The sequence below is a fragment of the Trypanosoma brucei genome, chromosome 11, assembly GCF_000210295.1.
Source record: "Trypanosoma brucei gambiense DAL972 chromosome 11, complete sequence".
NCBI lineage: Eukaryota > Euglenozoa > Kinetoplastea > Trypanosomatida > Trypanosomatidae > Trypanosoma > Trypanosoma brucei.
In genome coordinates this window covers 469,672-497,060 of record NC_026744.1, presented here as the reverse complement: position 1 = coordinate 497,060, position 27,389 = coordinate 469,672, and the positions used below count along the sequence as shown (strand labels likewise).

Here is a 27,389-nt window from a genome sequence, read left to right as displayed (position 1 = left end):
TGCTTGCGAGGTAGTTTTTTATGTTTTAAATTATGAACTTACCCACACAACTTCATACAATCCATTTCCTCATGTCTTTTTCGTTTTCCCCCGTTCCCGTAAGTCTTTGTGTGTGCTTACGCAGGCAGGACGTTACACACAAGAAAACAGAACTTGGATGAACTGATAAAAGGGTATACGAAAGTTGGCGAAGGGAGAGAAGGGAGCCGACAGCCAATCCAAATGAGTTCAATAATTAAACAAGTAAGAATCTTTATTTTGCTTCTTCTTTTACTTGCTTGTGTTCCTCTAGCATGTCGAGTAATAAATGAATAAGCAACAGAAAAAAATCCAACACTTACAATACGGGCGCGGGCACGGGTGAGGGGAGATGGGGAGATCACCAATAAAGTGACAAGAGAAGTTGTGGCGGAATTCCCTCATACTGCAGCAAATGGAACCCCCCTTCCCTCCAACAGAAAAAAGAAAAAGATCCGATGATGCGCGTGCGGCAGCGATAGCAGCGTTAAGAGAGTGCCTTTTATTCCCCCTTTTTGCTGTTACTTTGGTTCCTATGAAATGCGTTCCTAATGCTATTGTTCCTCATTGACATTTTGCACTGTCCCCACGCCTACGGCGTACAGAAACTAAAACGATCAGAAATGGCGTGGCTCGCATTGCAGCCGTTATTATTATTGTTGTTAAAATCTTCATTTATTGGCGTTATGAAGGAGAAAGGAATGCACACATGTATGTATGTATGTGTGCTTGTGTTTGTTTCTCGGGTGGCAACAAGGGGATCCAGCGCTGGGGAGAGGGAGGAGTATAATTTTCTTTTCTTAATCATACGATGAAAGGTCCTCTCTGCTGCTGTGGTGACTGCTTTTCCTTGTACTGACTTTTGTTTGTTGTTGTCACTATTATCATTATATGTGTGAAGAGTGGTAAGGAACATCAACTTCATTTTCTCCTCCTTCATTTACTCCTTCAGGTAAAGGGGGAGAGGGAGTGTAAACTTGAGAAGGAAAGAAACAAACGAAGGGGAAACACAACAACAAAAGTAATAAAGAGGACAACTTACCGTTTTCTTTGGACTACATTTGACCGAAAAACGTTGAAAAGGCCAGTTTTCCCCCCTTTTTGCTTTTTCATCGTTTGGTTTCACCTTACAGCACTTCATGCAGCAGCAACAACAAGTACCAGTAGGACTCCAGTTAATGCGGCAGCCGTATCGCGCCACAGCGGAGCAGTTTCAACGGTTTATTGTCGGTTTGGATGCGGTGCTAAATCAATGGACGGCGTTACATCTTGTTTCGCAGCACTGCGATCTCTCAGCACTTACGTCAATGTATCGTGAGCTGGTGTCATGGTTTCAGAAGGATGGTGAAGTGTACTCGGATGATTTGGAGATATTCTTTGAAAACTTTTTTGGTGAAGCTCGCTCGGTTATTGTAGAGGATGACAGTATGAAGGAAGTCGGTGACGTCTTACATGACATGTACTGCAGATGTTGCCAAAATGACTTTAGCACCGTTGAGCGGTACGTAGCGAGTCTCGAGGTTTACCGCCGTGTAAATCCCGTGCAACTCTCCATGAATGTTGGCGGCGCGGATGATGGGGACGAACTCGCTGGTGCTGGAGCCATGGGCAACACTTACGATGGTGTAGTTGGGAGTGAAGAAGAGGAAATGGAGACAATGGGCAACGGATTAGATATGAAGGATGAGGTGGAGGGAAGTGAGCAACGGAAGAAACGGAGGAGTAAGAAAAGAAAGAACGCGTACGAACGGGATGCCGACGGGTGGTGTGTTGTGCGGAATTGAATGTGGCGTCGTAGGGAACCACAACACAATAATAGTAATAATAGTAACAAATAACAGCTTCGATTAAACGGTATCTCAAGGTAAGCTGTTCCTTGTTATTTGACTGATTTTCTTACCTTTCCCTTTCCCCTTACTCTCTGTAGCGTGCAATAAATAGGTGACGACGGCGGCGTGCTCACGTTTCTGTGAATTTAGTGGTGTTGGTTTCGTCACACAGTTGTTTCTGCCACTTCACCCCAATTTTACGAACTGGTTTTGCTGTTTGCACGTCTTCATCAGATCCCACCACCTCCACTCACGTGTTTATGTGTGTTTATGTGTGTGGACTGTCGTGGCTTTATTTTCTTTTTTTTTTCTTCGCTTTGTAACGTTTAAATCGTTTTATTTTCTTGACCCTTCTTTATGTCCGTACTCCTCCTTATTTGTTTTTTTTGCTTTTGTTTCTTAGCAGCAAGAGGTCGTTATAACAACAGGGAGGGGGCGTAAGGAACAGAGGAAGGACATTTATAAAAAAAGAAAAGAAAGGGAAAAAAGAAGGCAAATCTGAGACCCATGCCACCTTTTTGAATGCTTATTATTGTGCTGAGCCACTTTGAGTAGTTGACATCCACAAGAATGGATCACGTTAACAGTCGCAACAAAAGAAAATGAGTTTGTACGGCGGGGGGGGAAGGGAAATGATAAGCGAGGTGCTGCATTGGTATTGTGATGTAGCACTACTTCTAACCGGAATTAAATACTTGGTATAAATATAAATAAATATATTATATTTGCTTATCTCATTTTCCCCCATTTTTACACACTCTATATGAGTTTCACAGAAGAACCACTCTTCACTGCGTAAGAGAGGGGAAGAAGGGGGATACAGTAAGCTAAGGGAACCGTCCATATAGGGTGCGAGGTGCGTTTTTGTTTCCTTTTTGGTCTTTCTTGTGATTTTCCCTTGTTTTTTTATTCTGACACAGAAAAGCCATGATTCGACTCGCATGCCTGCGTGGACCGGCCATGCGCTCAGCCTGGTCTCGTGGCGCTTCTACTTTTTCCGGCGTTCAGTCACTGCCTAAATTTGAAATTCACGACGTGCGGGATGACCCTGCGCTCGGAACAATGACGCGTGTTGCCGTTGATGGGAAGCTGCTTCTCATTTCTCAGTACCCACAACTGGGCCCACGCAAAGTGGATCCAAATGATTTAAGTCCTCAGTTTGATGCGGACCGTCGCATTTCCGTAAGGCTGCGTCATGTAGACCTTGCGTATCTTGTCGGCGTATGTAAGGAGCGGGTGCCACGTCATCGCATGGAAACAAAGGCGTATACGCTCGATTTTGAGAAGTCTGCACAGGGGTATCACCTTCACGGGAAGGTGCATCGCGTGGCCTCGCAGCGGATGGAGGACTGGTCTGTTAAATTTGATAACCATTTCGCCGTGACGTTGGAGCACTTTTTGGAGAGTGCATTGGACGAGAGCTTCGGGTTTCGTCAGCACTATGCCACGCGGGCCGCAGAGGGAGGGGAGAAAATTGCAGCGACATCTTCAGCGGAGGGAGGCGCAAGGCGGAAGCGATCTGTAAGTGACACATCGCGATACCATTAACGATGTGAAGGAAGTGGGTGTGTAAATGAACGAATGAAAAGGAAAGGAATGGAAGAGAAAGAAGAAAGAGGAAAAGGGAAAGATTGAGGGATGAGGTCGTACGTATGTGTTTGTATTTTTGTGTAGGATAGACAACAGATGTGTTGTTGGAAGGAATTGAGTACCAAGATGTTTGGTGCAATGCAAGTGAGCACCCACCGTCTATTTGTTTGGTTTAGTGGTGCTGGGTTGAACCCGCTTTGGAACTTCTTGCGTCTTCCTTCCGCATCCGACTTTTCCCCCCAACCCTTTAATCTCCTTCAAGAAAGAAAAATCCCTTCCTTTCACTGCCTCCAGGCTGTTATGTGTTTACCTGGCCCTAACAAGGGTTGAAGAACCTCTTGTTTCTTTTTATGTACACATTGCTGGATACTTCTCTTTCTCTTTCCGCCTTCGTTTTTTTCTCTACCGTCCGACAGTAATCGACTGGTACTGTGGCCCATTGGTTCATTAATCCCTGGGGCTGCACTACCACACATCCTAAATCTTTTTTTGATTACTTTTCATTGACCGGTTGTGGGTGTTTTTCTTCGTAGGAGATCTTTTTGGACATTTATCCTTCTGTCGCGAGTGACACCAACGTACACACGCATATATAGACATATATCGTTTGAGTTTATTCTCATCATCGTTGTTCATTGGAAGGAGGAACGAAACAAGCGGGGAGTGAGGGAAGAACAACATTAAAAGCGTGCATAGTGCTCTAATTGTACGTCATAGAGAATAATGTGGCGCCGCATCTCCGCCGTAACTTTTGCTTCTGCCGTCTTTCTCAAGGCGGGTGGTCGCAGTGTTTTTGTGCGGGATCTGCGCACTCCCGTAAGCATTGCGAAGGGAGAGGTCGAGTACCCGGCTGTGTTGCTGTGGCGCTGGAAGAGCAACCGTCAGCGGCACCTTGTACTAAGTGTGCAGTCTCCCGACAGTCATGTGGGAATGGCACCGGAGGCGGCAGCGAAGATGATTTCTGAAGACAGGACAGCCCCAAATGGAGGTAAAGTGAGTACTGATATCACGGGGGACTACTTTTTTGGTCGTATTTTTCTCCGGCCTTATGATGTTGCATCACTCCTGGCTGCGTTCGAGGGTAAGATGCGGCACGTGTCGATGGAAAAACAACACTCTTCGCTACATTTGAAGCCAATACCTAGATGGCAAGGAGGGGAGGGTGGAGGCTTTGGTGCACGTGAAGGCAAGTCCTTCCCTGTATTACCATCGGCTTTTGCGCTTGCAGGTGAAGTAACTGCAAAAGTGGTGACCGCAGGCCCGAAGAACACAGAGGATGGATCCAATCTACTGGACGATGAGGATGAGGATGATGATGCTGCGAACGCGGGAGGGGCAGCGACGAAGTACAACTTGGATGATCGGCGAAGTTTCAACGCCACCATCGAGGAGGAAAATCTCGTTTTTGTGATGAAATACCTGGACGCGGTATTAGGGGATATGTTCGGTATCCAGCATCAATACCATGCCCGTATAACGAATGAGCTGCTCGTGAAGCGGGAGATGGCTATATATGCCCTTCAACAAAAGAAAAAGGTGACCACTAAAAAGGAGCACCGCTATAGAAGTATGGAGGAGGTGGATGAGACGGTTGCCGTGGAGGATAGTTGTGGTGACTCTTTCTCAAGGAAAGCGCGTGGGGAAGGGGTGTCAAAAATGTTGATGGTGAGGGGAGAACGTACGGCCGCTGCTCCAGTTCGTGCTTCATCCCTCACTCGTACCCCGCCTAAACGATTTGTAGGATCTACCGCCGGGGCAAGCGCCGTGGGCTCGGCTATCGCTCACGCCGCGGTTGCCTCCGCCGCGGCCAGTACTTTCAGAATGAATTCTGGTAGGTCGAGCAGCGATATGGAGGTCGAAACCGGAGCAGACGCTTTCGAAGCAACCTCAGGACATGCGAAAGATGACGACGAAAGCTCTTCGGCTGCCTCATCTGATGATGGCAGTGGGTCTTACAGCTCGTCCTACAGTGACGATAGCGAAACCGACGATTCGGACGATGATGGCAGCAGTGACGACGAACCCTCTACGCGTGATGATGATCCTGTTGATGACGAGAGTGACGGTGACAGTGACGGTGACAGTAATGATAACAGTGACGGCAGTGAAGAAGACAGCAGCGATGGCGACGACAGCAGTGACGAGGTTTCCATATACGATCACGATCCTGTCGATGGTGACAACGATGAAGATGATAACAGCGATAAGGATGGCGAGGGTGAGGACAGCGAAGATGAATGCGACAGCGAGAGCTCTACCATGTACGGTCGTAGGGGGGATGACCGTGAGAGTGATGATGATCACACCACCCTTAGCAGCGACGACACTGGGGATGATGATGACGACACAGGAAACTACGCTGATGACGACACTGGGGATGACGATGACGATGATGATGATGATGACGACGACGATGATGATGATGAACATAACTAACGGTAGTAATGAACCGAGGTGGCTCGGTGGTGGCGGAAGGACGCGAGGCGCTTTCGTTGTTGGAGGAAGGCTACAATTCGTTAGCCGCTGCAAGGGGCTACTCCATTATAAATACATGGGTTGTTTAGAAAATTTCGTGTGCTAACTTGGAGGTGAAGAGGAGGGCAAGATAACGACGTTAACAAGACGCGAGTTGAGGCATTCAGATGGAGGTAACTTGAGAGATTTTAGAGATAATGTGAAATGGAGGTAATGCAGCGGAAGCGGGATGCGGGAACCCCCGCCCAGTTGCGCATTTTTTTTCATTCCCTTTGAAAAAAATTATGGGGGAAAATGCAGCCTTCTGGGGCCCATTCACATACCTGACCATTCTACAATAAAAGTGTTCATACTGGACTTCTGCCTCCCGGTGAATTCGTTTCTAGTCTCTCGGCTATTTTTTCTTTTTTAATATGCCGTTTACTCATTCTGCTAGCCACTTTCCTTTTCAGGTTACTCCCGGTTGAAGTAGTCTTTGGTCATTGTAACAGTTTGTATTAGGTAAGTTGTGAGGAATTGGTGGAGGAGGAGATGACGACGATGGAGAAACCGCGCCTCCCTACGGTCGCAACGGCTTGGTTGCTTTTGACAGCACCTGTTGTGTTGCTTGATGCTGTTTTTGTCCTTAACCGCCCTAAAACACCTGACACACCACACCCTTTAGGCGAATTAGTTTTATTTCAGCCGTGGACGGTTTACGCCACTTACGACCGACGTTACGCCCCGAATGAAGATGCCTTCGTTGTGGCGCAGAGTTGGATGAATTTGTTGGAAGTCACTCTTGGCTTACTTGCCCCCCTTCTCTCCTTTAGCGGGTACTGGAAGTCGGCTATCAAGTTGGCAGCGGTCGTTAGCGTTATGACTTTCAGTAAAACTCTGCTGTACTTCGTGATGGATTTCGTGGAGGGTGGGGAATACACGAGGCATATCGGCTATTTGGATAAGTTACTGATGGTTCTTTTGCCGAGCTCGGTGTGGATAATTGTGCCATTTTTCACTGCGATCCGATGTTTACAATCCCTTTCCCAGGCAGGCTCCCCTGGTTCGGGAGACAACTCGCCAAAAAAGAGAAAAAATAAATAACATGATTGGTTTCGACTTGGAATATGATCGTTATCATCATAATCATTATTATTTTTTATGCTGTGACGCAGGCTTTGTCATTTCTTTCAGTTTCCACTATCGTTATTTTTGACATTTTTTTTTCAAAACTTATTCGGGGGTGAAAATGAGAATACTTTGCTCGGGATCGCGCTCTGATATTGGGTCTTTCACGAGCTCACATCTTGTGATAGCACTTGGTTAGGAAAATTTATGTGAATACGCACGCACATGTTGTTCTTTGATCCTTTGCCGCTTGCGCTGAGGTATTGTTTTTCCCCCTCCCTTTCCTTCGTACTCCAACCCACCTAGAGTTCAACAAAGGGGCGGGATTGTTGGTAGGATGATAGTCAAGACCACAGTTAGCAAAAGGCAAGCGTTTCGCACGCTAAATCCACTTTCATCACTGTTTCTTCTTTGCGCGTGCGTGGCGTGTCTCTACAGCGTTAATCTGGGTGCGGCTTCATATCATCCCGGCGGTCCTGCAAAATATAGCAATTATCAAAGATTAGAGATATTGTGGATTACCGGCTGCACTAGGCCTGTGCTAACGGAAAGGGGTCGCCAGACGATTTCGTGCTTCTCTGACTTAAATTCATTTCATCCGGTACAACTCACCGTTCGGGGGCGCGGTTTCCCACAGCTGGGGAACTTAAGCATAGTTCTGGAGGAACACACACCAATACCACATCATGGAGGTGAGGAGGATCTTGATTTAATTTCCATGCCGTGTCTTCATGTGAGGCCCTCTAGTCTGTTCCCGCGGCAGATCTTGTCGTGTACCCTTCTTAATCCCATGGATAGTTTGAGGCATAAACCGCTGTGGTTGGAACGGCTGACCACACGGAGCACTTGGATGAACCTGAAATTGCTTCAAACTGTAACGAGTGACAACTCTAACAAGACTACAACTGTTACGCTTGCCTCCGTCCCCCGTGCAGTGGAGTTGGACCTCACGCCGTATGGCAATGGATCGCACTCGGGCGGTGAGGAGGATGAAGAGGAGGATGCCGAAGACCCCTTAGAATATATGTTCCGTAGAGTCCGACACTCTGCAATGAATGATGAGTGGGTTTCTCTTGGTATTGGAGGATTGAGTGAGCAACTACATGAGCTTTTCCGTCGCGTTTTCTTGAGTAGGACGCGGCAACTCCGTGGGGTGGTGGAATCACTTAATATTCCGCCTGTACGTGGAGTACTCCTCCATGGGCCGCCGGGAACCGGTAAGACTCTTATTGCTCGTATGATTGCCAAGCTGGAAGGTAAAGGGACGAGGGTAACTATTGTCAACGCGGCTGACATTATTTCCAAGTACGTTGGTGACTCCGAAAAGAACCTTCGGAGGCTATTTGACGCTAACAACATGTGGGGCGATGATGATGATGAGGATGAGCACGGGGGAACACGACATGCTTCTGGTGCTGATGAAGAAACTGCAAACAGCAAGAGGTTGCACATTGTCATTATGGATGAACTCGATGCACTCTTTAAACGGCGTGCAGATTTGGGGGAGGAAAGCTCCACGAAGGCTGTGTATGATGGACTAACTAACCAATTTCTAACCATCATGGACGGCGTGAATAAAGCAAGGAATATACTTATTATTGGATTGACGAACAGGTTACATGCTATTGACCGTGCACTTCTCCGCCCAGGTCGGTTTGAAGTTGTCATTGAGGTTCCCCTACCTGATGTTAAGGGTCGAAGAGAGATGTTTTTTATCCACACACGGGAACTACGGGATAAGGATTTTCTTGCAGAAGATGTCAGCTTGGATATACTGGCAGACCGAACAGGTGGATTTTCTGGTGCCGATGTTGCTGGCACGGTTCGTGCGGCGGTCAGTCACGCATTGTTACGGTTCCGCGATAGTTCTCTCAACACAAGCTTCCCCACCGGGGATATTGGTATTGAGGATGAACTCTCTGGCGCAGCGACTGAGCATTTTAAAGTTACCAGTAGCGATTTTCAACTTGCGTTGAGGGATGTATGGGACTCAAAGGCGCAGGTAAACGGTGGTCAAGATCTTGCCGGCGACGGTAAGGGACTGGATAGCGCTGTTGATAAGCTTGTGGATTTTGACGGAACGATATCTCGCGGGATGGGTGTAGTTCGGCGGTTGATGCGTAGTATTCAGCACAGCCAAATTACAAATGCGGCTGTAGTTGTTATTCATGGCTCCAGCGGCTCAGGAAAGACTGTGTTTGCAAGAAATGTGGTGAGCAGCATTCGCTTTAGCGTGACGAAGTTTCTCACAGGGCGCGAGCTCAGCGGGCGAGCCGCGAGGGACATCCAGGAGGTCATCGATGCACTCCGTGACGCCGGTGCCTTTAAAGGGGATTACTGTTTAGTTGTTGACAATGTTGAACGGTACGTTCGCAGTGGTGACTCGGGTGCAGCGGATGCATTGAGGTCTGCTATTAACGAGTTCAAGTCGGTGTCGAGTTCCGGGTTGTTCCCTCACAGTGAGTGGGATGTGTCTCAGCCTCGAAGGAAGCGATTGTTGATCATTACTACAGCTGAGGAAGAGGTTCTTCAGGGTGCTCTGGGTTCAGTGGAGTACGATGTAAGGCTCAACCTGCAGCCTATTCGCCGCGAGGGCGTCCTTAAGTTGCTTCATCACTATGGTATCCTTCCTCAGACGGCTAAACTGCCGAATGAAGTGGTTCGTGCGTACCCCACATCACTAACTTATCGTCAATTCCTACGCATCACTGATCTTGCCTTGTGGAGGGCGCATGAAGAGCATCATCGCACTGCAGAAACCACGTCAACGGGTGAGGCTGAGAGTATGGAAACCTCTTTGTATTCTTCACTTAACGAGCTTTTCACCAAAGGAGGACCGCAGCGAAGTGGGGGAGATCATCACTCACCCCCGGTTCTCACGGAGAGTCAACAGGCGGAGTTGGCTGCCGCGATTAGGGACGTTGCATCGGAAATGGGCATATCAGACGCTTTTGATGGTGTTTTGAACGCCGATGGTTCCATTCACGGGGAGGAAATGTACTGAGGCAGTTTAGTGGGAATATCTGCATGATAGATTAGGGAGAGTAGAAGGAGGAGGAAAGAGGGAAAGGTGCGTTGGGGCATGCGTGAAGGTGGCGTGTTCGATGGGTCAGTTGACCCAGCAACATAATGCGTTGTTATTGTTGTTTTCACCTGCGTTATTTCCCCGTTGTTTCTTCGTGTCGTTAGCGAAGTATCGTTCACATGCCGACCTATTCGCAGTTTTTAAGGCGATGGCTTCCCCGCTTTGTGCGCCGCTATGGAGGCGGGTTCGGTGTATTCAACATAATTCTTTTTTTTTTTTGCGTGGGAGCTTGCTGGCCGCCTCCTCGTGTTCCACTCTGATTTCTATTTTTTTTTCTCGTGTGCTTCCCCCTCTCTGCGGTTTCTATTTGTGTCTCTGTTGTTGTGTCCTTCCCTAGTGACCATAATTTCTTTATGGTTTTTTTTTACTTGATACAGTCTTCGCAACCTCTCACCTTGCCCGTAACAATTTTTCCTTCATCCTTAAAAATAAAAATAAAAAAAATATATAAAGAACCAAAAGCATCGTCTAAAAAGAAATGTTTAGTGGTGTTCGCGTACTTCTTTGCGCGGCTTGTGGCTCCGCATCAGCCATCAGTCAGGGAGTCTCGTCGGTTGGAGGCTCCGCTGGAAGGCCTTTTAAAAGGGATCCACGACCGCTATATTTGGATCTGCAGTCAACAACTCCGTTAGATCCACGGGTACTCGATAAGATGCTGCCTTACATGACTGAAATGTATGGCAACCCACACAGCCGTACACACAGTTATGGTTGGACTGCTGAGGAGGCCGTTGAGAAGGCGCGGACGCAAGTGGCAGATTTAATTCGGGCGAGTCCCAAGGGTGTTTTTTTTACTAGCGGCGCAACGGAGTCCAACAATATTGCCATAAAAGGTGTAGCCAACTACAACAAAGAAAAGAAAAACCACCTCATAACCCTTCAAACAGAACACAAGTGTGTTTTGGACTCCTGCCGCTACTTGGAAATGGAGGGTTTCGAGGTAACGTACCTTCCCGTTGAAAAAAATGGGATTGTGAACCTACAGAAACTTGAGGAAGCTATCCGTCCCACAACAGCGCTCGTTTCTTGCATGTATGTGAACAATGAAATTGGTGTCATTCAACCCATTGACGAAATCGGGAAGATATGCAGGAAAAAGAAGGTCCTCTTTCATACTGATGCCGCGCAGGCGGTGGGAAAGTTGGATATTGATGTGGATCGGGATAACATTGACCTCATGTCAATATCATCGCACAAAATATACGGACCGAAGGGCTGCGGTGCCCTCTACATGCGACGCCGTCCGCGCGTCCGTGTGCGATCACCAGTGAGTGGTGGTGGACAGGAGCGTGGTGTGCGTAGCGGCACTATAGCCACACCACTTGCAGTGGGATTGGGTGCAGCGTGTGAGCTAGCAAAGGTAGAGATGAAGCGTGATTCAGAGCGCATCGCCCAACTTAGTAAGCGATTATGGGAGGGTTTGCAGAAGCGCTTAACACACATCACACTCAATGGTGATGTTGAGCGCCGATTTCACGGAAACCTTAACATTAGTTTTGCCTGTGTGGAAGGTGAGAGTTTACTAATGGGCATGAAGAAGGTAGCGGTCTCGAGTGGAAGTGCATGCACAAGCGCCTCTCTAGAGCCAAGTTATGTTTTGCGTGCACTCGGTATTGATGCTGAGAATGCACACACCTCCATTCGATTTGGTATCGGTCGCTTCACTACTGAGCGAGAGGTGGATGTTACGGTTGAGGAATGTGCCCGCACTGTGGAAAGGTTGCGTGAAATGTCGCCACTGTGGGACTTGCTGATGGAAGGAAAGAGCCTTAAAGACGTGGAGTGGCGGTAGTCTTCTGGTTCTCAAAGGAGTGATGAGAGAGTGCTGGTGTTGAATCATTTCATACCATTGTTAAAACCACTGTTATTAAAAACAGTACAACAAGGGAAGCGCAAACGGACAGTGACATGTCTGTTTTTTTTTTTTTTAGGGTTTTGCTTCTCATCATTTTTTCTGTTGTAGTGATAGAAGTTAAATTTGTATGATACAGGGAAAGGATACCGATGAGGCGGCTAACGACCAGTGGACTGGGAAGAGGAGGAGAAGTAAGCGTAGGAGAAGTGCTGATACGTGTTCGTTGTGTGTTTTTTTTTTCTTTCCTCCATTTTTTGGTGTGGAGGACACGGGTAGGGAACTCTTTTAACTTCCGAGTTCATGTCACCGCTTTATAGCTGTGTAGTATGTCTGGCTCCTCATTTCTCGGGTGCATGTGCAAAAGGGAAGGTGAGGTGCGGGTTATTGCTCCTCGCACATTTGTGTTATCACTGTTTTAAAATTTCCTACTCCTGTAATGGAGGTCTTTCTTACGGGAGTGTAGTACACATGCCTTTCGGCTGTTTTCTTTACTTTCTGCAGTTTTGTGCGCTTCAAGTTTTGAATAGCGATGATTCCGTTGCCCCCAGTGTTCTAGGGGTTACGACATTTTTCTTTTTTTTTTTGTCTGTTTGGTTAAGTCACAAGGTGGACTGTAAGAGGTGTTAGTTTTCTCAGCGATCGGAAAAAAAAAGGAAAAGAAAATTGGGTTGTACCTTTCCAACCAAGACATCGTTTCGGGCCAAGACACTCCTTACGTTGTAAGCGAGGGTTTGTAACCCAACTCTTTTTTCTTTTTACATGTGCACGTTTTCATGCACACACCACTATTGCTGAGAGCAATCTTGTGAAACGTTTGTGCCTCCAGTCGTAATATTTTTCTTCAGTTATAACTTATTACTTCGAGTGGAAGAGATTCCCAGTCGCGCAGCTGTTTTACCCATTTTTGCGTCTGGCGAACCCTTCCATCGCCGCGATGGAGGGCCTTTCATCTACCTCTTTGTTGTGGTTATATGCCTTTACCGTATATCACATTTATTTACTTATTTTTAATTTACCGCTGGTCACTGTTACGGTGACTGTTAGAAAATATTTCCCGCTGTGGGATATGTCTGATCAGATGCGGCGGCTCAGGCGGAACAGACGGCAAAGCGACCGGTATTTCCATGGCTCTTCTCAACGGGGAAATGGCATCCATGAAAGGGACCGCGGGGAAAAGAGCAACTTCACAGAACGTAGTCGAAGAAATGGTGGTGACGATAACGGATTGGAGGGTTCCAGGAAACGGAAACGTGCGGAAACCAAACAAGACGATGATGGAGGTGAGGAAGACACACCCGAAAGGCTCGGCGTCATCCCGGGTATTACCCTCGATGACATGGGCGGGCTTGCAAGAGAAATTCCAATAATTAAAGAACTAATTGAATTGCCCATCCGCTCTCCCCATTTATTCAGCCGCTTAGGCGCCGATCCGCCCTGCGGTGTGCTGCTCCATGGACCACCGGGGTGCGGGAAAACGAAGCTTGTGCATGCCATTTCAGGGTCCCTGCAAGTCCCACTCTTTTTCGTGTCCGCTCCCGAAATTGTCTCTGGCATCAGCGGTGATAGCGAGGCCAAACTGCGTAACCTTTTTCTAGATGCCATAAGCGCGGCTCCAAGCATTGTATTCATTGATGAGGTTGACACCATTGCAGGTCGTCGCGATCAGGCGCAGCGGGGTATGGAAAGCCGCATCGTCGGACAACTTCTGACATGCATGGATCAGGTTGCCCAGGCGTGGCGGCAACATAACAAAGTTGTTTGTGTAATGGGGGCTACGAATCGTCCAGAGGCACTTGATACCGCCTTGCGCCGTGCGGGACGTTTCGATCGTGAAATCTCTCTTGGCATCCCCACCATCGACGAACGGCACAGTATCTTAAAAATAATTTGTCAGAAGCTTCATTTGGCAGAGGACGTGGACTTTTTCGAACTGGCGAACATGACACCCGGTTACGTTGGTGCAGATCTTCACCTGCTGGTCAAAGAGGCATGCATTCTTGCAATCCGGCAGAAGCACAACGAACTGGAGGAAAAGAATAAACTGGACGATCCCAACGCCGAGGAACTCGTGTCTTTTGTTGTGACACGTGACAATATGAAGGAGGCCGTCAAGCGCGTGCAGCCAAGCGCAATGAGGGAGGGCTTCACGACGATCCCCAACGTAACATGGGATGATATTGGTGCTCTTGAGGATGTTCGCGAAGAGCTTATCACCAGCATTCTCCAGCCAATTCGGTCGCCAAAGCTTCACCGACGGTTTGGGTTGGATCATCCAGTTGGTGTGCTGCTCTACGGCCCGCCAGGTTGTGGCAAAACACTGGTGGCAAAGGCTATAGCCAACCAGTCAGGCGCCAATTTTATATCCATTAAAGGACCTGAGTTGCTGAATAAATTTGTTGGTGAGAGTGAGCGGAGTGTGCGCATGGTTTTTGCTCGTGGTCGTGCAAGTGCTCCTTGTGTTCTCTTCTTTGATGAGCTGGATGCCCTCGCTCCACGGCGCGGCTCCGATCGGGCAAACCCAAGCAGTGAGCGCGTTGTAAACCAGTTGCTGACAGAAATGGATGGTGTGGAGGGACGTGAAAGTGTGTATGTCATTGGGGCTACTAACCGTCCAGATATGATTGATCCGGCTATGCTTCGTCCTGGGCGCCTGGACAAAATGCTGTATGTTCCACTTCCCTCCGTGGAGCAGCGTGCCTCTATTCTAGAAACACATGCACGCCGTTATCCAATTGACGCGTCGGTGGATCTCCCGAGTATTGCCCGCGATGAGCGCCTCCAGGGGTTTAGTGGTGCTGACTTGGCCGCACTTATGCGGGAGGCCTCCTTGCATGCGCTAAAGAATATCTACCGTGGCGCCACCGAGGAGATGCTGGAGCAAATGGAACGAGACGCCAGTGGTGAGGCAGTGGCGAATGCGCAGCTGCCCTCCGTTACCATGGAGGACTTCGAAGTCAGCATGTCTAAAGTCAAGCCATCTGTTTCAGCAAAGGACAGAATGGATTATGAAATACTGCACAAGCAGCTGGCCCGAGATGCGAAGGGCCCTTGCTGAAAATTATGAGAAGGCGCTATTCTTCCTCATGATGGTTTAACGAAGAGACCGGATGGGGAAGATTAGGCGGTAGCTCTGGTTTACGAAGTGGGTGGCGTGTCCCCCGGTAGTTATCTCATCCTCTTATGCCCCATAGAGTTGCAAATCACATATTCCGCTAAAGTTATCATTCCATTTTTTTTACAAACGCTGGTCAGGGGAACAAGGGAAGGAGGTGGGGGAAAGTGCCGCGTATCCATTCACTCTCGCTGGAATCACCCCTTTCCGCATTACGTGTTAGGGTTAAGTATATTAAAGAGGGCGTTGATTGCTTGCTCCTTTGTCGTTCCATCTAGCACTGTTGATCTTCGACGCTGTGCCAACAAAACCAGGGTTTCCAAGAATTTCTGCACCATCAATTTTTCCCGACCCCTTTTCATCCGTTGGTTGTTTCCCTGTCTCGCCGTTAGTTGAGAAGGCGCTGTGAGAGGAGGAAACATATCTTGCCCCTCTTTGCCGTCTGTTAATGCATGGGGGATTAGGTGAGAGGTACCGTTTTGCCGAAAGAGAAAACTTGCGTACACCTTGGTTTCTGTTCCTCTACTCCCCGTGGTACTCTGTTAAGACTGTAGGAGGGGAACACACCTCCGTTTTTTCTTCAGGCATCTGAGAATTCACGCGTATATTTCTCTATCAGAGTTGCACACCATGCTCCGGTGTTCGTCTTTTTGGGCAGCACTGCCGAAGGTTGAGCGACGCCGGCGAAAAGGGCAACAAATGACTCGTTCACGCATGCCTGATCTGCCGAAAAGTGCAGGGGGTTATTTTTTCCGTCAACTCCGACCATATCTTCCCCCAGCCTGGCAGTATGGCTGGCGCTGGAAGTTGCTGCAGGGCATATGGCTTGGTAGTGCTCTCTCCTTTGCAAGTTATTTGGTTTACGTAATGTATTTTCGCGACTCGGACTCAGATATCGCACAAAGGGCCGCGCAATATACGTACGTGCGGAATGAACATGGCCAAGTTGTCGACATCGGCTACAAGCCGCTTATTGACGCTGCTCACCGTGCTCGGCGTCGCGCGCAGCGTCTTTTAGAGGAAGAGTGTGAGGAATGACAGCGGGGCGTTCACTGCACGTCGTTGTTGGTACATTGCACGTTGTGAGCCCTCCACCACACGCGTCTCGGATCCTTTGTTCCTTTTCTTTTTTTGTTGCCTGATGAACGTAGTTTATATTTTGTATCGCACAAGTGGGAATTCAGGCGTCTGGGGGTGTGTTGTTAAGGAATGAGTACCTTCCGCTATTGACACTCCGTTAGTTGTAATGGAACATGGGAGGAGACATACATATAACGCACGGACGGGAATACAAATAATATGGCCACTTCGAATTGTTTTGGACCACCTCGGCGAAGTGCTTGCCGTCCTTACATTCATAAGCTTTATCATTTCATAGTCGTATCGGCTTCTGAAATAAGCTTTTTATGATTTCGTGTAAAGGCACGCTTGGCCCCTTCATCTGTTTGTTGTTAAGTGGAAGTTCAATAATACCTTGGCGTATGCACGTATATGCATATATATATTCTTTTGTCTAAACTTGTTTCTTCACGTAAGTAAAGTGAATGTTCCCTCAGCTCTCCCTTTTTTTCTTTTGTTTCCTTTTTTTTTCCTGTTAAGTGCCCGCAGTCCGACTGGACCGCACCAGTTGTAACGGTGCACGTACGGTGTCGTACGTTTTGCGGCAGTGAGGTTGCCGGCACGGCCGGTACGAAACGGACAGAAGAAGGGATAAGAATTGTAGGGAAAAGGGTAAAGCGGAGAAGTCACTCAAGAGCGTGTGAACGCAAGGTGACGTAAAGGGGTCGAGAGCAAAGGTGCAGCGTGTTAGAAATGAGTGGACAGCGCAACTCTTTGCGTGATGCCCCCGTAGAGGCGGTTTCCAGGCGACCCCGAACAAATGATATCGTTGACAATAACCAGGGCGAGCGTGAGGTATTGTACGTCAAGGCCCCGCTAACGTTTACGGATCCAACCCCCCGGGTTCTGCCGCAATCGGGGTACAACCAACAGTACCAAAGTCCCCCACGTGTGCAGCGGCGCAGACGTGGTGGTGGTACGAAGACACTATACGTGCGTACAGACGATAGCGAAAGCGAGAAGGAAGGCTCTTCTGATGGAAGAAACGGAATGAGGCAGCTTGTTACGGCTGCTAAACAGCCTGAAGGTGATAGTGATGTGGGCGAGGAGGAGGACTCATCGAGTTTTATGGGTAAACTAGCGGCTGGTGGTGATGCATTTCTGCGGGCTGCAAATTCCATACCTGGAACAGTGTTTGGTGTTTGTCAGAAGTGGCATGTTACGGGCATACTGATATTTCTGTTCTTTTTTTTGTGCTTTATGTTTTTTCTCATGCTGTCGGCAAAGCAGGCGCAGTATGCGGCTAAGGTGATTGAACACGACAACCGACAAAGTCTGTTATTCACGGCCTCTCTCGTGGACCAGCACCTCATGGCGGCAAACGAAGCACGAAAACTCATGGGATCCGACAGCCAGCGGTCTGCCGCTGCCTTGAAGGAGGCTAAATTGCATGTGGAGGAGTTAGCTGAGTTGTGCGATGGAGTATAAAGCAGCTGCACAGTCGAATTTTGTACCCCGGGCCAGTGGAGGACATCAAATTCCTTTTGGAGGAGCATGTGGCGTATGAGGCAAATTTAGTACGTTTAATTAAGGAGGAGGTTGAATGGTTTGAGCGACATGTGCATCATCACAAGAAGGTGACTACTGGCCCTCAAACTGGAGTCGGGAATGCCAGTAGCAAAAAAAAGGAGCGGACACCAAAGCATCGTCGGGGTCAAAAATTTACCCTCACAAAGACAGGGTTTTATTTGGGTGCGGGGGACGGTCCGGAAGCGGACTCAAAAGATTTGCTACCGTTTTTCAGAGTGTTCCTTGGCGGCTTGCTGGGGAACCGGGTGATTGTTGCTGTTGCATTACTTGCCCTTGTTGTATTATACCGCAGGTTGTCGTAGGCGCACTGCACCGCACTTTCCCAGTGCCACCGCCGCGGTGTGTTCATTTATGGCCATTTGAGTTTATGCGAATTCGTGTTGTCGTTGTCGTTGACGCTTCTGTTTGCTTTTTTTTTTTTAATGGCGGACCTTTTTTGAGGTGTGTGCAGGGTGTTTGCACTGAGTTAGAGGGTGCACACGTTTCACCCTCGGGCTCCGCTACGAGTGCCTATGCGTGTTGGGAATGAGAAGGTAAAAGGTTCCCAAAGGGGTGGATGACGCGTGTGCTTGCCCATATTCCATATTCCCTTCCCTTTCCCACCCGGAGGGATTGTATTCAAAAAAAAAAAGCCTGTATAAGAAGGCAATCGCGGTACGATTCGAGTGTTCTCGTTTCTGCGTTCTTATTCCTAGTTTCGATTATCGCTTCTTCTTTGCCTAAGCCTTATATGTCTTCGTTTCAATATGTACGAGCTGTTGCTGTTGCTGTTGCATTTACTGCTGTTGTTGCCTCTTCAAACCTTGTTTGTGCGTTTTGGTGGGGACTGCGATTCCTTAAGTGAAGGCGGCCAAACATTTTTTTTCTCTATTTACAGGTGAAAGAGTGTGTGGCTGGTGAGAAGGGGTGAAGAAGAAGGTGAGAAGTAAGGCGATAAAAAGGAAAGTAGAAGAAGAACGATGTTACGACGCTTTGCCCTCACGTCGAGCGTGGCGCTGCGTTTGCGGTTCGAGCGGGACTCAGGACACAACACCGTGCGCTATAGACCAATACCGGAGAGCATGCAGCCCAAACATCTGGAAGACAACTTTACTCCCTTTCCTCTGCCGAAGTTCGATGAAAGCTTGGAGTACGGGCCCGTAAGGTTGCGGAACATTCCCGACATTGAGGCGGCGAAGGAGCGGCGGCGTGGGAGTAGGTTGGCCGCTACTGAGGTTTTGCTGCAGGAAACCTTACAAGAAGAGAATCAATTTGCCACCAGTGGCAAAGGGGACGGTAACATGGCAATAGCTATCACAGAGAGACACACCGAGGATGTTACAACCCCGGCAGCGGATTCAAGGTTTCCATCACAAACGATGAGCCCATGTTCTCATGAGGAGGAGATGAGGGGCTACGTAGTATCAAGAGATTACCCTTTGATAGATCGTCTGCATTGCACGCGTTCTATCGAGGAGCTTGTAGCCCAGTTTGAAGATCGTCCGCAAATAGAATCGCGGGTGGCGGCTCTAGCGGACATGGCTTCTACTGTGTCCTTCCGCAGCGATGAGGAGCTGTTAAGGATGTTCACAGCCATTAGTGCCCCTTTTTCTGTGGACGGACGGGGACTTAATTTCCTAACCGTGAAGGTTTCCAAGTTTGGCAGGCCGTACTACGTCCCCAATTCTCTACTTCCTGCTTACGTCAACCTGGTGGACGCGACAACAATAGCGTTGGTGCGGGAGCAACCGTGGCGACTGTCTGCTAGTCCAGCATTGTTCATCCAGGTACTTCAGTTCATGGCACTTATTAAAGTGTTTGAACCAAATAAATGGTTCACGTTTTCCGATCATGCCCCTTCCAATCGGGCTGATTACAGACATGCGATAGGGGTTAACCACTCCACAGCGTTCTGGGGAACCGGGGAGGAGCTTTATGATTTCATGGTGGAACTATTGCGAGTGGAGGATGACGGTCGGATCCCTACAATGCTTGATTTGTGTACTAGGGAGCAAATGGTTGACCTGCTCAGTGGGTTTTGTGGGGTGATGCCCTGCGGAAAGGCTGTTGGTGATGTTTTTAAGACCATAACAGACGCCTTTCTTCGCCGCGTGCGCAATGACATTTCGGGGCCGTGGAGTGCGCATGACTGGGCCATCGTGGAGCGCATGTATCTCGTAACTGTGTTGTGCGACGCGGGTAACAACGAAATTCTGCAGCTCCTTTTGTCGGATACAGCGTCTCCCCGTGGTCCAGACTTCTTTGCCGCTGTTTCCCGCACTAAGGATACTCCAACAAAGAAGAGAGCGCTCTGTTTGTTGCAGGAGGCCATTGACAATGCTTCTGCGAAGGCTGATAAAGTTACCCTTTTAGGCCTACTAGAGAGTGGCTCTGAGTTTCTCCTTTCGTTGGTTGACAAAGGGGTGGCTCATACGTTTGCCACACAGAATTTGTTTGACTACCGCATTTTGAATTCCTTTCTTCACTGCTCTCTTGTGGCCGATCGCCTGCGTGTGGAACAGTCTGTGATTACCTCGCTCATTCCTTCGTCGTTACGTGATGTGCAGGTACAGATGCTTATGAGCAATGAGAGAAATGCTTTGAACCCTTTGACCTCATCGCTCCCCGGGAACAGTGGAGCGATTGCCACCGCTCCTAAACTGAAGCGCCCGCTCATGACAATGCTCTCTCAGCTAGAGTATTTGAATAGCATTGACTCTGTGTTCATTTTACACTCGTCCCTAATGGCAACATCAACCGATCAGCTCGTGTCCGCCGTGCGGCGCCTGCCTAGCGGGAAGGACAGTTTGATTGTCACCATGTCGTGCCTGCGAGCACTTTCAGTGAAATCCCTTACGAGCCCCAGCATGAAGGAACGTATTGCATGCGCCCGCGCCCTCGAGATAGTCAGCTACGAGTTGGAGAAGGGTCGCGCTGTTCTCCTTCCGTTTAGCGAGGAGATACTTTTACATGATGCCGGTGCATATTGTGATGAAGACCTTATGCTTTGGACAGTTGCCGCGTTCTTGGCCCGTGAGTTGCCGTTAGTGAAGGTTCATACGTTGATGCACAGTAACTGCACTGCGCGCACCCCTTATCGTTTTCTCAAAGGTGGACATAATCTACTAGTTTCATCCCGCTCCCTCTATGACAAGGGTGCGCCTTTACTGAGTTCACTTCACAGCAAGGAACTGAGGTTGGTGACTCATAACGTTCGACTCAGGACACCGGTACGCGACCGTAAGTGCACCCTACAGTACTACAATCCCATACGTGCCCGTTTCGTGTATCGAAGGGACAAACCACTCTTTGACAAGTATCATGTTACCGCGCGAAATCTTGCTCCAGGATTTAGTCGCGGTGCACTCAAACATGACTGGCGTGCACTTGGCGTGTATACTCCCGACCACCCGCAAGTGCCGTATCACCCGCTTCAAACGTGGATGCTGGGTGAAACAACCGTTGAGGCAGAGTAGTATCGTTTTCTTGATCTGGTTCCTTCCCAAGGAATCGCAGAGGAGGGGAGTTGGTTGAGCGAAGGTGTTGTTTTGGAGAATCCGGTTTAGTTTGATTCATTACTTCACACATCCTCTGCACGTAAGGGTCTCATGCCGCTGCTGTACATTCTGCAACGAATATCCGCTCTATTGCGTCCACTTGTATTTGTGTTTCGCCGTTTCAAACCTTGTCGCCTCACCTTTTTGTTTTCCTCACTTCCATATTTCCTCCCTTTGTTTTGACACTTTAAATGTGTGTTGGGCGCCCTCATTTGTCTACTTAAGAAGCATTGCAGTGTGCCCATAAGCGTTAATCACGTTCTGTGCGTACGTAAGCTCTGCACGACTGCGTGACCGTTTCTAGCAGCAGAGGGGGGGGCAGGCAAGATACGTGAGCACGCAACCGGGGGCTCATCTTGTAGCTCTTTTGTTTTTCAGTGCACGCCAGCGTCAATAAAATACTTATCACCCTGTGGTAAGCAACAACACCTGTGGGGTGTGCAGGTTAAAGAAGTAAAGAAACATGTGGGCGCAACAGCTTAGTCTCCAGAAGCAGACAACAAAAATTAGTCCCGCTGATAAAGATGCCCAAGCCCTTATCACGGCTAATGTGTTCATTGAAGGTAATCGGATGCGTGTGCTCAAGTCTATGGAGCAATACCAAGCTGTTGCTGATAGTGCGTATTGGAACTACGGTTATATGGGTGGCTCCATGGTAACAACGATGGCCATCTGTCTTTCGCTGAGCGGGCGCTTGCCACTGCTCCAGCGCTATGCGAGTTGGATTTCGCTGGCAGGAGGCTATTTTGGTGGTAAAGCAGCGCTCGGTATTCACAACGCTCGTAACTTAAGTCACGTTGTGAATACCATTGACAGTGCCATTGTGGAAACGCGGAAGATGGACGAGCAATACAACTTTAAAATCCCCGACTATGCGCGCGAGGTGGAGGCGCTCCAGCGCAGGAAGTTTGAGCTTCTTCCAACCTCGGCAGAGGCGATTGAGGCACGAAAGAATGATCTAAATAATATGCCACTGGATGAAAAGGTGGATGCGCTCGTGGAAGCCTACGAAAAACGCCGGCAAGCCGTCGGGAAGAAATAAGCATGGAGATGCGTAGTGTCCGAGAATGAAGCGCTTGAATTTTCTTTTTTTTTTCCATTTATTGTGCATGGGTTGTACTAAGACCTCGTACCGTGATTTCAAAGGATTTGGATGTTTGACGTGTGGCCCATGGCCATTTCAGCGTGAGGGTGAGTGATATATGTCGATAACGAGATTGTGGAGGGGGGGTCTGTGATGAGTGGTAAATGTTTCAGCAGGGATTTTTTCCCATTTGGAAGCGGCTACCATTTTCCCCGTTACCTCCGTTTCATATTATTTGTGTTTACAGTATTTAAAAAAAAACATTTTTTTTTGTTTTGCGGAAATCTGTACAGGTTTGTTCGTTCGCACGTGCACGTTATATTGGAGGTATTTGCAACTTCACGTCCCATAGCATCATTATCATAGCTTTGCAACTGTTCTATCAAATAGTATCTGTATTTTTCTTTTTGTTTTCTACATATCACCGATTTTTTTTCCTTTCCGTGTAGTGAAGGCTGCCGCAGTTGCTGCAGGTTTGTAGGACTTTTCCAACCGAGCAACCAATAAATAAAGTAAGGAACTAATGCCGGTCCCACATCAGTCTAATGTTGCGTTGGGTGAGCTTGATTCTTCACAATTTTACACTGCAGAGGAGCTTTGGCCTTATCTTTCCGAAACTGACCGCGTGGTCCTGGCGGAGGAGGTCAACACAGCCATAAACCACGAGTTGGCGCATGCGGAAGATTTGGAAGCAGTTATACCTCGACTCCTACGTGCCTGTACGACAGAAGCACAGGAACTCCGGCGTGCAATTAAATCAATGGCCTCCTCACAGATGTTGGAGGGACATAGAGCCGTGCAGATTGTGAAAGAAAGTGGGGAGCGAATTCAGGACCTCCGCGAGCTTTTTATCAAGCAGGGTAGTATCATTGCCCAGATGAATGTGACTTCGGGAAGCTACAAACAGCTACGTGAGCTCCATTATCTTCGAAGCAATGTTACTTCTGTCATCGAATGGGTTGAAGTACTCAACGAATTGCGTTACACAGACATGTACAGGCTTGTGGAGCAGCGACAGTTCGCCGCCGTGTACAAACGGCTGTGTCGGCTGCAGCTCATACGTCAGACTGTAACAGAGGAATTGCATAGCTACCCCAAAGCACACCAAAACTCGTTTGACCCCTACTTTGAAAAGCTGGAGTTAGTGCAGACGATGTTTGTTGAAGGTGTCTACAAACTTTTTAGAGAAACTTCAGTGCCCGCTGCGATCCAAAAGGCGCTTAAGGATCCACCGCGAATGGGGGCGGTGGTGCAGTCCATACCCGAGTTTACGCAATTAGAGGAATGCGTGCAGTTGTGCGCCGTTGAGATAACTGAGGATAAAGGTTTCTTGTACTCTGCAGATGGGGAGCCGCTCATCACCGAGGCCAAAATATTCGAAGCTGTCGCCGCTTGCGCAAAAAAGTTGTGGGTGGACGACGTGATGGCGGAGTTCACCAATCCTGTTGCGCAGGGCGTTGCCTATTTGGATCGTATGAAGAAGATAGCGCCGATTCTTTCGGCTCTTGAAATGACATTGATTCCTCTTTCGAGCAGGTTATCTCTATTTCCTATTGTAGTGGTTTCCTTGCATGGGGAGGTGGTGAAATCGCTCGAAATTTATGCGGACCCGGGGTTGGAGGCGAAAGCAAACGACCTCATCGCCGCCTCCGACTTCGTGCGATGGTACAAGGAGATGTTGAAGGATGGAAACTACACATCTCATGTTGATATCGCTGCACTGGACAAACTGTCGGCCTGCATGACGGCGGGTGCTGTGGACGGGCTCATGATGCATCTTGTGCAACTATGTAAGGTATGTGCTAGAACTGTCCTGGAGGATGGAAATAAACCGTTTCGGAGCCCTAGTGGTCTGCCTGTTACAACCGGGCCAAAAGACATGTTTGCCGTACTGCAGCAAACTCTTGCCGGTCTCTCAACGGCGATCGAAGTCGACGTCATGCGACAGATAGGCAGGGCCTGTGCAGCTGCAATTGAGAGCTACTTTTCGGAATGTAAGTTGTTAATTGATTACGACCGTTGGGAGGAGATGGAGCAAAAGCAAAAATCTGGTGGAAATAGCGGCAATGAGGAGTGGAAGATGCGGCGACTTGCGTTTTTGTATGCCTTTTGCAATGACTGTTCAGTGATTGAACGCAACATGGACACGGTTGAGCTCGTGTTTGTGTCTTATTGGAACGAGGAAGAGGGCCTTGAAGACAACTCACCGTTTATTCAGACTCAGGATGTTCTGGTAGATCATGCTTCCCACTACATTGATGAGGTTATATTGCATGTGGAGCGAATGGTGGAGGGGCAGTGGCCGGACGTATTCCGCTCAAAAGGTTGGTATGAGGGAGAGGATAGTCCAACGCGAATAATCCTCGACACTATGGCGGACTTTATCGACGAGGAGTTCAGCTGTTCCTTCGAGGCTTCACAGCTACACACGGTAACGCATCGCATGATGCAAAGGTACATTCAGAAATTCTTGACCGAGCTTATGGAGTTTCTCGGAGATGCCGTTCGGCATCCGTCTAGTAAAGCCGCAAAGGACTGGAATGAGTTTGTGAACTGTTTTGTACGTGACATTGTCATAACAATTGATATGTGGAAGGCACGCATTTCGGATAGTCGTGGTAAGCTTATCAGTAAGGTGAATAAGGCGCTTGAACTAGTCAAGAACCTTCTTGCCGTGAGAAAACCGGTAGATTTTGATTTTATCGTGCAGAAGGATCTTCTTGACGACTTTGGTGATTGCCCAACATTTGTTGTGCGTTTCTTGTTACTATCGCGCAAGAAAGAGATTGGTGAGGATACATGCAATTCCATGTTAGCTTTGTGGGATGAACGCATTGCTCACCAGAGACGCGACGCTGACGACAAACCAACAGCGGGTTGGAAGCAAATGCCTTCCTTCTTTGGTATGCTCGACCGTTCCTTAGCTGACATTGGTAAGAAAGGAGGGTTGTTCAGCTCGAGTCCCACGAAAAAGCGCAAGAAGGCTGAACAGAAACGACAAAAGATGGAGAAAGAGAAACGAAAGGCTGAGCAAGAAAAGCGGCTAGCGGACGCTGCGACAGCTGTGAAGTCAAAGTCCCCACCTGCCCCATTGGTTCCTAGGAGGGATTCTGTTGAAGTTGTTACCCTCGCCAGCGTTTTAGACACGTAAGCGCAGCTGTGAAGGATGTGTATAATGGAAAAAGGAGGGGAATGGTGGACGCCATAGGAAGTTACATAAACGCTGTACGTGCGCTCTTACCTTTCGTGTACTTGGTTTCTTTCACAGCGCTTTCGTTTTCTCTGTCTTTTTTTTTTCGTGCCATCAGGCAAGTGTTAATCTTTTGCTTCCTTTTTTTTTCTTTGCAACTCTGTATGCTTCGATGAGGGTTTCCTCACCTTTTGCATGAGTTATGTTTTATGGTTGGTGCGAAGTGAAGGCATACTTGTTTCGGTTGTGTGCCAGTTATTTTGTGCGTCTCCGTTTTTTCTATTTTCTTGGACTTTGCTTATTAACATGAGCGACATCACACATTTGCTCACAGGCTGCGTCGGCATATTATATTTGAGTGTATTTGAGTGCACCGCAACGTTACGTGCAAACGTGACTTCATCCACGGTGGGAGTTTGAGTCTATTCGGAAGCTCTCGTATGTCTTTAGACGTAGGTAGTTGTACGCCTTCTGACCCTTCCCTTATTTTTTCCCCTAATTATACGATAAACCCAACGTTTAGAGACGACATGAGGGGATCTTCCGTTCCTTGTTTAGTCGACACTGCGGTAAACCTCACCGATTGCGTCTTCCGTGGCGTTGATTGGAAGGGTCGACGTGTTCATGATGATAACTTTGACGAGGTGATGCGTCGCGCAGTGGAACACAACGTAGGGAAGATCATCATCACTGGTACGAGCCTTCCGCAGTGTGTAAAGGCGATACGTCTCTGCCGTCGCTATCCATCTGTCCTTCGTTGCACGGTTGGGGTGCACCCTGCGCATTGCGCGGAGATGACACGGCCGATGGATTGGAAGGCTATTGAAGCTGCAGCAGAAGATGATGTTTCGATCCAAGTACCTTATTACTCTGCAGGGGAACATTCCGATGACTCACTACACCATTCTGACGAGCGTATGAAGAAACTTGTGGAATTGGTGAATGAGAATCGTGATGTTGTGGTTGCTGTAGGGGAGATTGGTTTGGATTACGCAGAGCTTTCCTACTGCCCAAAGGAGGTACAGAGGGAATACTTTATTCAACAGTTTCGGGTTCTCAGGACTTTGGGTCTCCCATTCATACTTCACTCGCGTGATTGTGGTATGGATTTCGTTGAACTAATTGAAGAGGAGGTGCGTTCGTGGACATCTGAAACCCCGTTCGTAGGTGTTGTGCATAGCTACAATGGGAGTCCTGAGGAACAGGAGCGGCTTCTCGCCATTCCAGGTGTTTATTTCAGCATAAACGGCAGTGCGTTTAGGGAAAAGGAACGTTCTGAGCAGGTTTGTAGCATTCCGCGCGATCGGCTGATGCTGGAAACCGATGCACCATGGTGCGACATTAGGCAACAGCACTATGGTGCCCGCTTCCTTCGAACTCAGTTTCCCACCAATCGGAGGGGAAAGCCGTTTGATCCGACGCTCTGCAGTGAGCGACGCACCGAGCCTTGCCACTTGCGGCAGGTACTCGAAGCTTACGTTGGTACGGTGAGAACAATGGGGGAAGAGAGGGGGGATGCCTTTCTTGCAAATATTACAGAGGAGGAAGCCCAAGAACAGTTCTACCAAACATGTGTTGAGGTGTTTAACATCTGAGTTTAGGCATATTGGTTGCCGCGACCTGTGGTGTTTTTCTTTTCCCCAGTTTAACAACCAACTTATTCCCTCTTATACTTCTTTGTTCATGTCAACTCTAAAGAACCGTGTAATGGGCTTACTTACTTCATTCACCGTTACGTGCATTCCCGTTTCACAAGAAGCGTTAGCGCTCTGACTTAATCTTATTTGTTGGTTTCTCTTTCACCATATATTTACGGTGCAACATCAGTAAGATTAATAAAGAAGGAGGGGGAGGGGACG

The 27,389-nt window shown here is 48.4% G+C and overlaps 15 protein-coding genes across 15 annotated transcripts; 14 read left to right on the top strand and 1 right to left on the bottom strand.

The window, feature by feature from the left end:
• Positions 1-610: 610 nt before the first annotated feature.
• TbgDal_XI1850 (hypothetical protein, unlikely) lies at positions 611-958 on the bottom strand (the record flags this gene model as incomplete). The annotated part of the gene is made up of 1 exon (XM_011781030.1): positions 611-958. The coding sequence occupies one exon, from the start codon at positions 956-958 to the stop codon at positions 611-613; it is 348 nt and encodes a 115-aa protein (XP_011779332.1).
• Positions 959-1,157: 199 nt separating this feature from the next.
• Positions 1,158-1,802, top strand: TbgDal_XI1840 (hypothetical protein, conserved; the record flags this gene model as incomplete). Its single annotated transcript, XM_011781029.1, has 1 exon — positions 1,158-1,802. One exon carries the CDS (start codon positions 1,158-1,160, stop codon positions 1,800-1,802), a length of 645 nt encoding a protein of 214 aa, XP_011779331.1.
• A 972-nt stretch (positions 1,803-2,774) lies between these two features.
• On the top strand, positions 2,775-3,395 carry TbgDal_XI1830 (MRP1, putative; the record flags this gene model as incomplete). Its single annotated transcript, XM_011781028.1, has 1 exon — positions 2,775-3,395. The coding sequence occupies one exon, from the start codon at positions 2,775-2,777 to the stop codon at positions 3,393-3,395; it is 621 nt and encodes a 206-aa protein (XP_011779330.1).
• A 765-nt stretch (positions 3,396-4,160) lies between these two features.
• Positions 4,161-5,873, top strand: TbgDal_XI1820 (hypothetical protein, conserved; the record flags this gene model as incomplete). The annotated part of the gene is made up of 1 exon (XM_011781027.1): positions 4,161-5,873. The coding sequence occupies one exon, from the start codon at positions 4,161-4,163 to the stop codon at positions 5,871-5,873; it is 1,713 nt and encodes a 570-aa protein (XP_011779329.1).
• Positions 5,874-6,443: 570 nt separating this feature from the next.
• Positions 6,444-6,995, top strand: TbgDal_XI1810 (hypothetical protein, conserved; the record flags this gene model as incomplete). The annotated part of the gene is made up of 1 exon (XM_011781026.1): positions 6,444-6,995. One exon carries the CDS (start codon positions 6,444-6,446, stop codon positions 6,993-6,995), a length of 552 nt encoding a protein of 183 aa, XP_011779328.1.
• A 361-nt stretch (positions 6,996-7,356) lies between these two features.
• TbgDal_XI1800 (vesicular-fusion protein SEC18, putative) lies at positions 7,357-10,023 on the top strand (the record flags this gene model as incomplete). The annotated part of the gene is made up of 1 exon (XM_011781025.1): positions 7,357-10,023. The coding sequence occupies one exon, from the start codon at positions 7,357-7,359 to the stop codon at positions 10,021-10,023; it is 2,667 nt and encodes an 888-aa protein (XP_011779327.1).
• Positions 10,024-10,123: 100 nt separating this feature from the next.
• On the top strand, positions 10,124-10,441 carry TbgDal_XI1790 (hypothetical protein, unlikely; the record flags this gene model as incomplete). Its single annotated transcript, XM_011781024.1, has 1 exon — positions 10,124-10,441. The coding sequence occupies one exon, from the start codon at positions 10,124-10,126 to the stop codon at positions 10,439-10,441; it is 318 nt and encodes a 105-aa protein (XP_011779326.1).
• Positions 10,442-10,582: 141 nt separating this feature from the next.
• Positions 10,583-11,896, top strand: TbgDal_XI1780 (cysteine desulfurase, putative; the record flags this gene model as incomplete). The annotated part of the gene is made up of 1 exon (XM_011781023.1): positions 10,583-11,896. The coding sequence occupies one exon, from the start codon at positions 10,583-10,585 to the stop codon at positions 11,894-11,896; it is 1,314 nt and encodes a 437-aa protein (XP_011779325.1).
• Positions 11,897-12,259: 363 nt separating this feature from the next.
• TbgDal_XI1770 (hypothetical protein, unlikely) lies at positions 12,260-12,586 on the top strand (the record flags this gene model as incomplete). The annotated part of the gene is made up of 1 exon (XM_011781022.1): positions 12,260-12,586. One exon carries the CDS (start codon positions 12,260-12,262, stop codon positions 12,584-12,586), a length of 327 nt encoding a protein of 108 aa, XP_011779324.1.
• Positions 12,587-12,893: 307 nt separating this feature from the next.
• TbgDal_XI1760 (vesicular transport protein (CDC48 homologue),putative) lies at positions 12,894-15,014 on the top strand (the record flags this gene model as incomplete). Its single annotated transcript, XM_011781021.1, has 1 exon — positions 12,894-15,014. The coding sequence occupies one exon, from the start codon at positions 12,894-12,896 to the stop codon at positions 15,012-15,014; it is 2,121 nt and encodes a 706-aa protein (XP_011779323.1).
• Positions 15,015-15,701: 687 nt separating this feature from the next.
• On the top strand, positions 15,702-16,109 carry TbgDal_XI1750 (hypothetical protein, conserved; the record flags this gene model as incomplete). The annotated part of the gene is made up of 1 exon (XM_011781020.1): positions 15,702-16,109. One exon carries the CDS (start codon positions 15,702-15,704, stop codon positions 16,107-16,109), a length of 408 nt encoding a protein of 135 aa, XP_011779322.1.
• A 2,570-nt stretch (positions 16,110-18,679) lies between these two features.
• TbgDal_XI1730 (hypothetical protein, conserved) lies at positions 18,680-21,175 on the top strand (the record flags this gene model as incomplete). The annotated part of the gene is made up of 1 exon (XM_011781019.1): positions 18,680-21,175. The coding sequence occupies one exon, from the start codon at positions 18,680-18,682 to the stop codon at positions 21,173-21,175; it is 2,496 nt and encodes an 831-aa protein (XP_011779321.1).
• A 544-nt stretch (positions 21,176-21,719) lies between these two features.
• TbgDal_XI1720 (hypothetical protein, conserved) lies at positions 21,720-22,298 on the top strand (the record flags this gene model as incomplete). The annotated part of the gene is made up of 1 exon (XM_011781018.1): positions 21,720-22,298. The coding sequence occupies one exon, from the start codon at positions 21,720-21,722 to the stop codon at positions 22,296-22,298; it is 579 nt and encodes a 192-aa protein (XP_011779320.1).
• A 565-nt stretch (positions 22,299-22,863) lies between these two features.
• On the top strand, positions 22,864-25,491 carry TbgDal_XI1710 (hypothetical protein, conserved; the record flags this gene model as incomplete). The annotated part of the gene is made up of 1 exon (XM_011781017.1): positions 22,864-25,491. The coding sequence occupies one exon, from the start codon at positions 22,864-22,866 to the stop codon at positions 25,489-25,491; it is 2,628 nt and encodes an 875-aa protein (XP_011779319.1).
• Positions 25,492-25,970: 479 nt separating this feature from the next.
• TbgDal_XI1700 (tatD related deoxyribonuclease, putative) lies at positions 25,971-27,125 on the top strand (the record flags this gene model as incomplete). Its single annotated transcript, XM_011781016.1, has 1 exon — positions 25,971-27,125. The coding sequence occupies one exon, from the start codon at positions 25,971-25,973 to the stop codon at positions 27,123-27,125; it is 1,155 nt and encodes a 384-aa protein (XP_011779318.1).
• Positions 27,126-27,389: the final 264 nt, after the last annotated feature.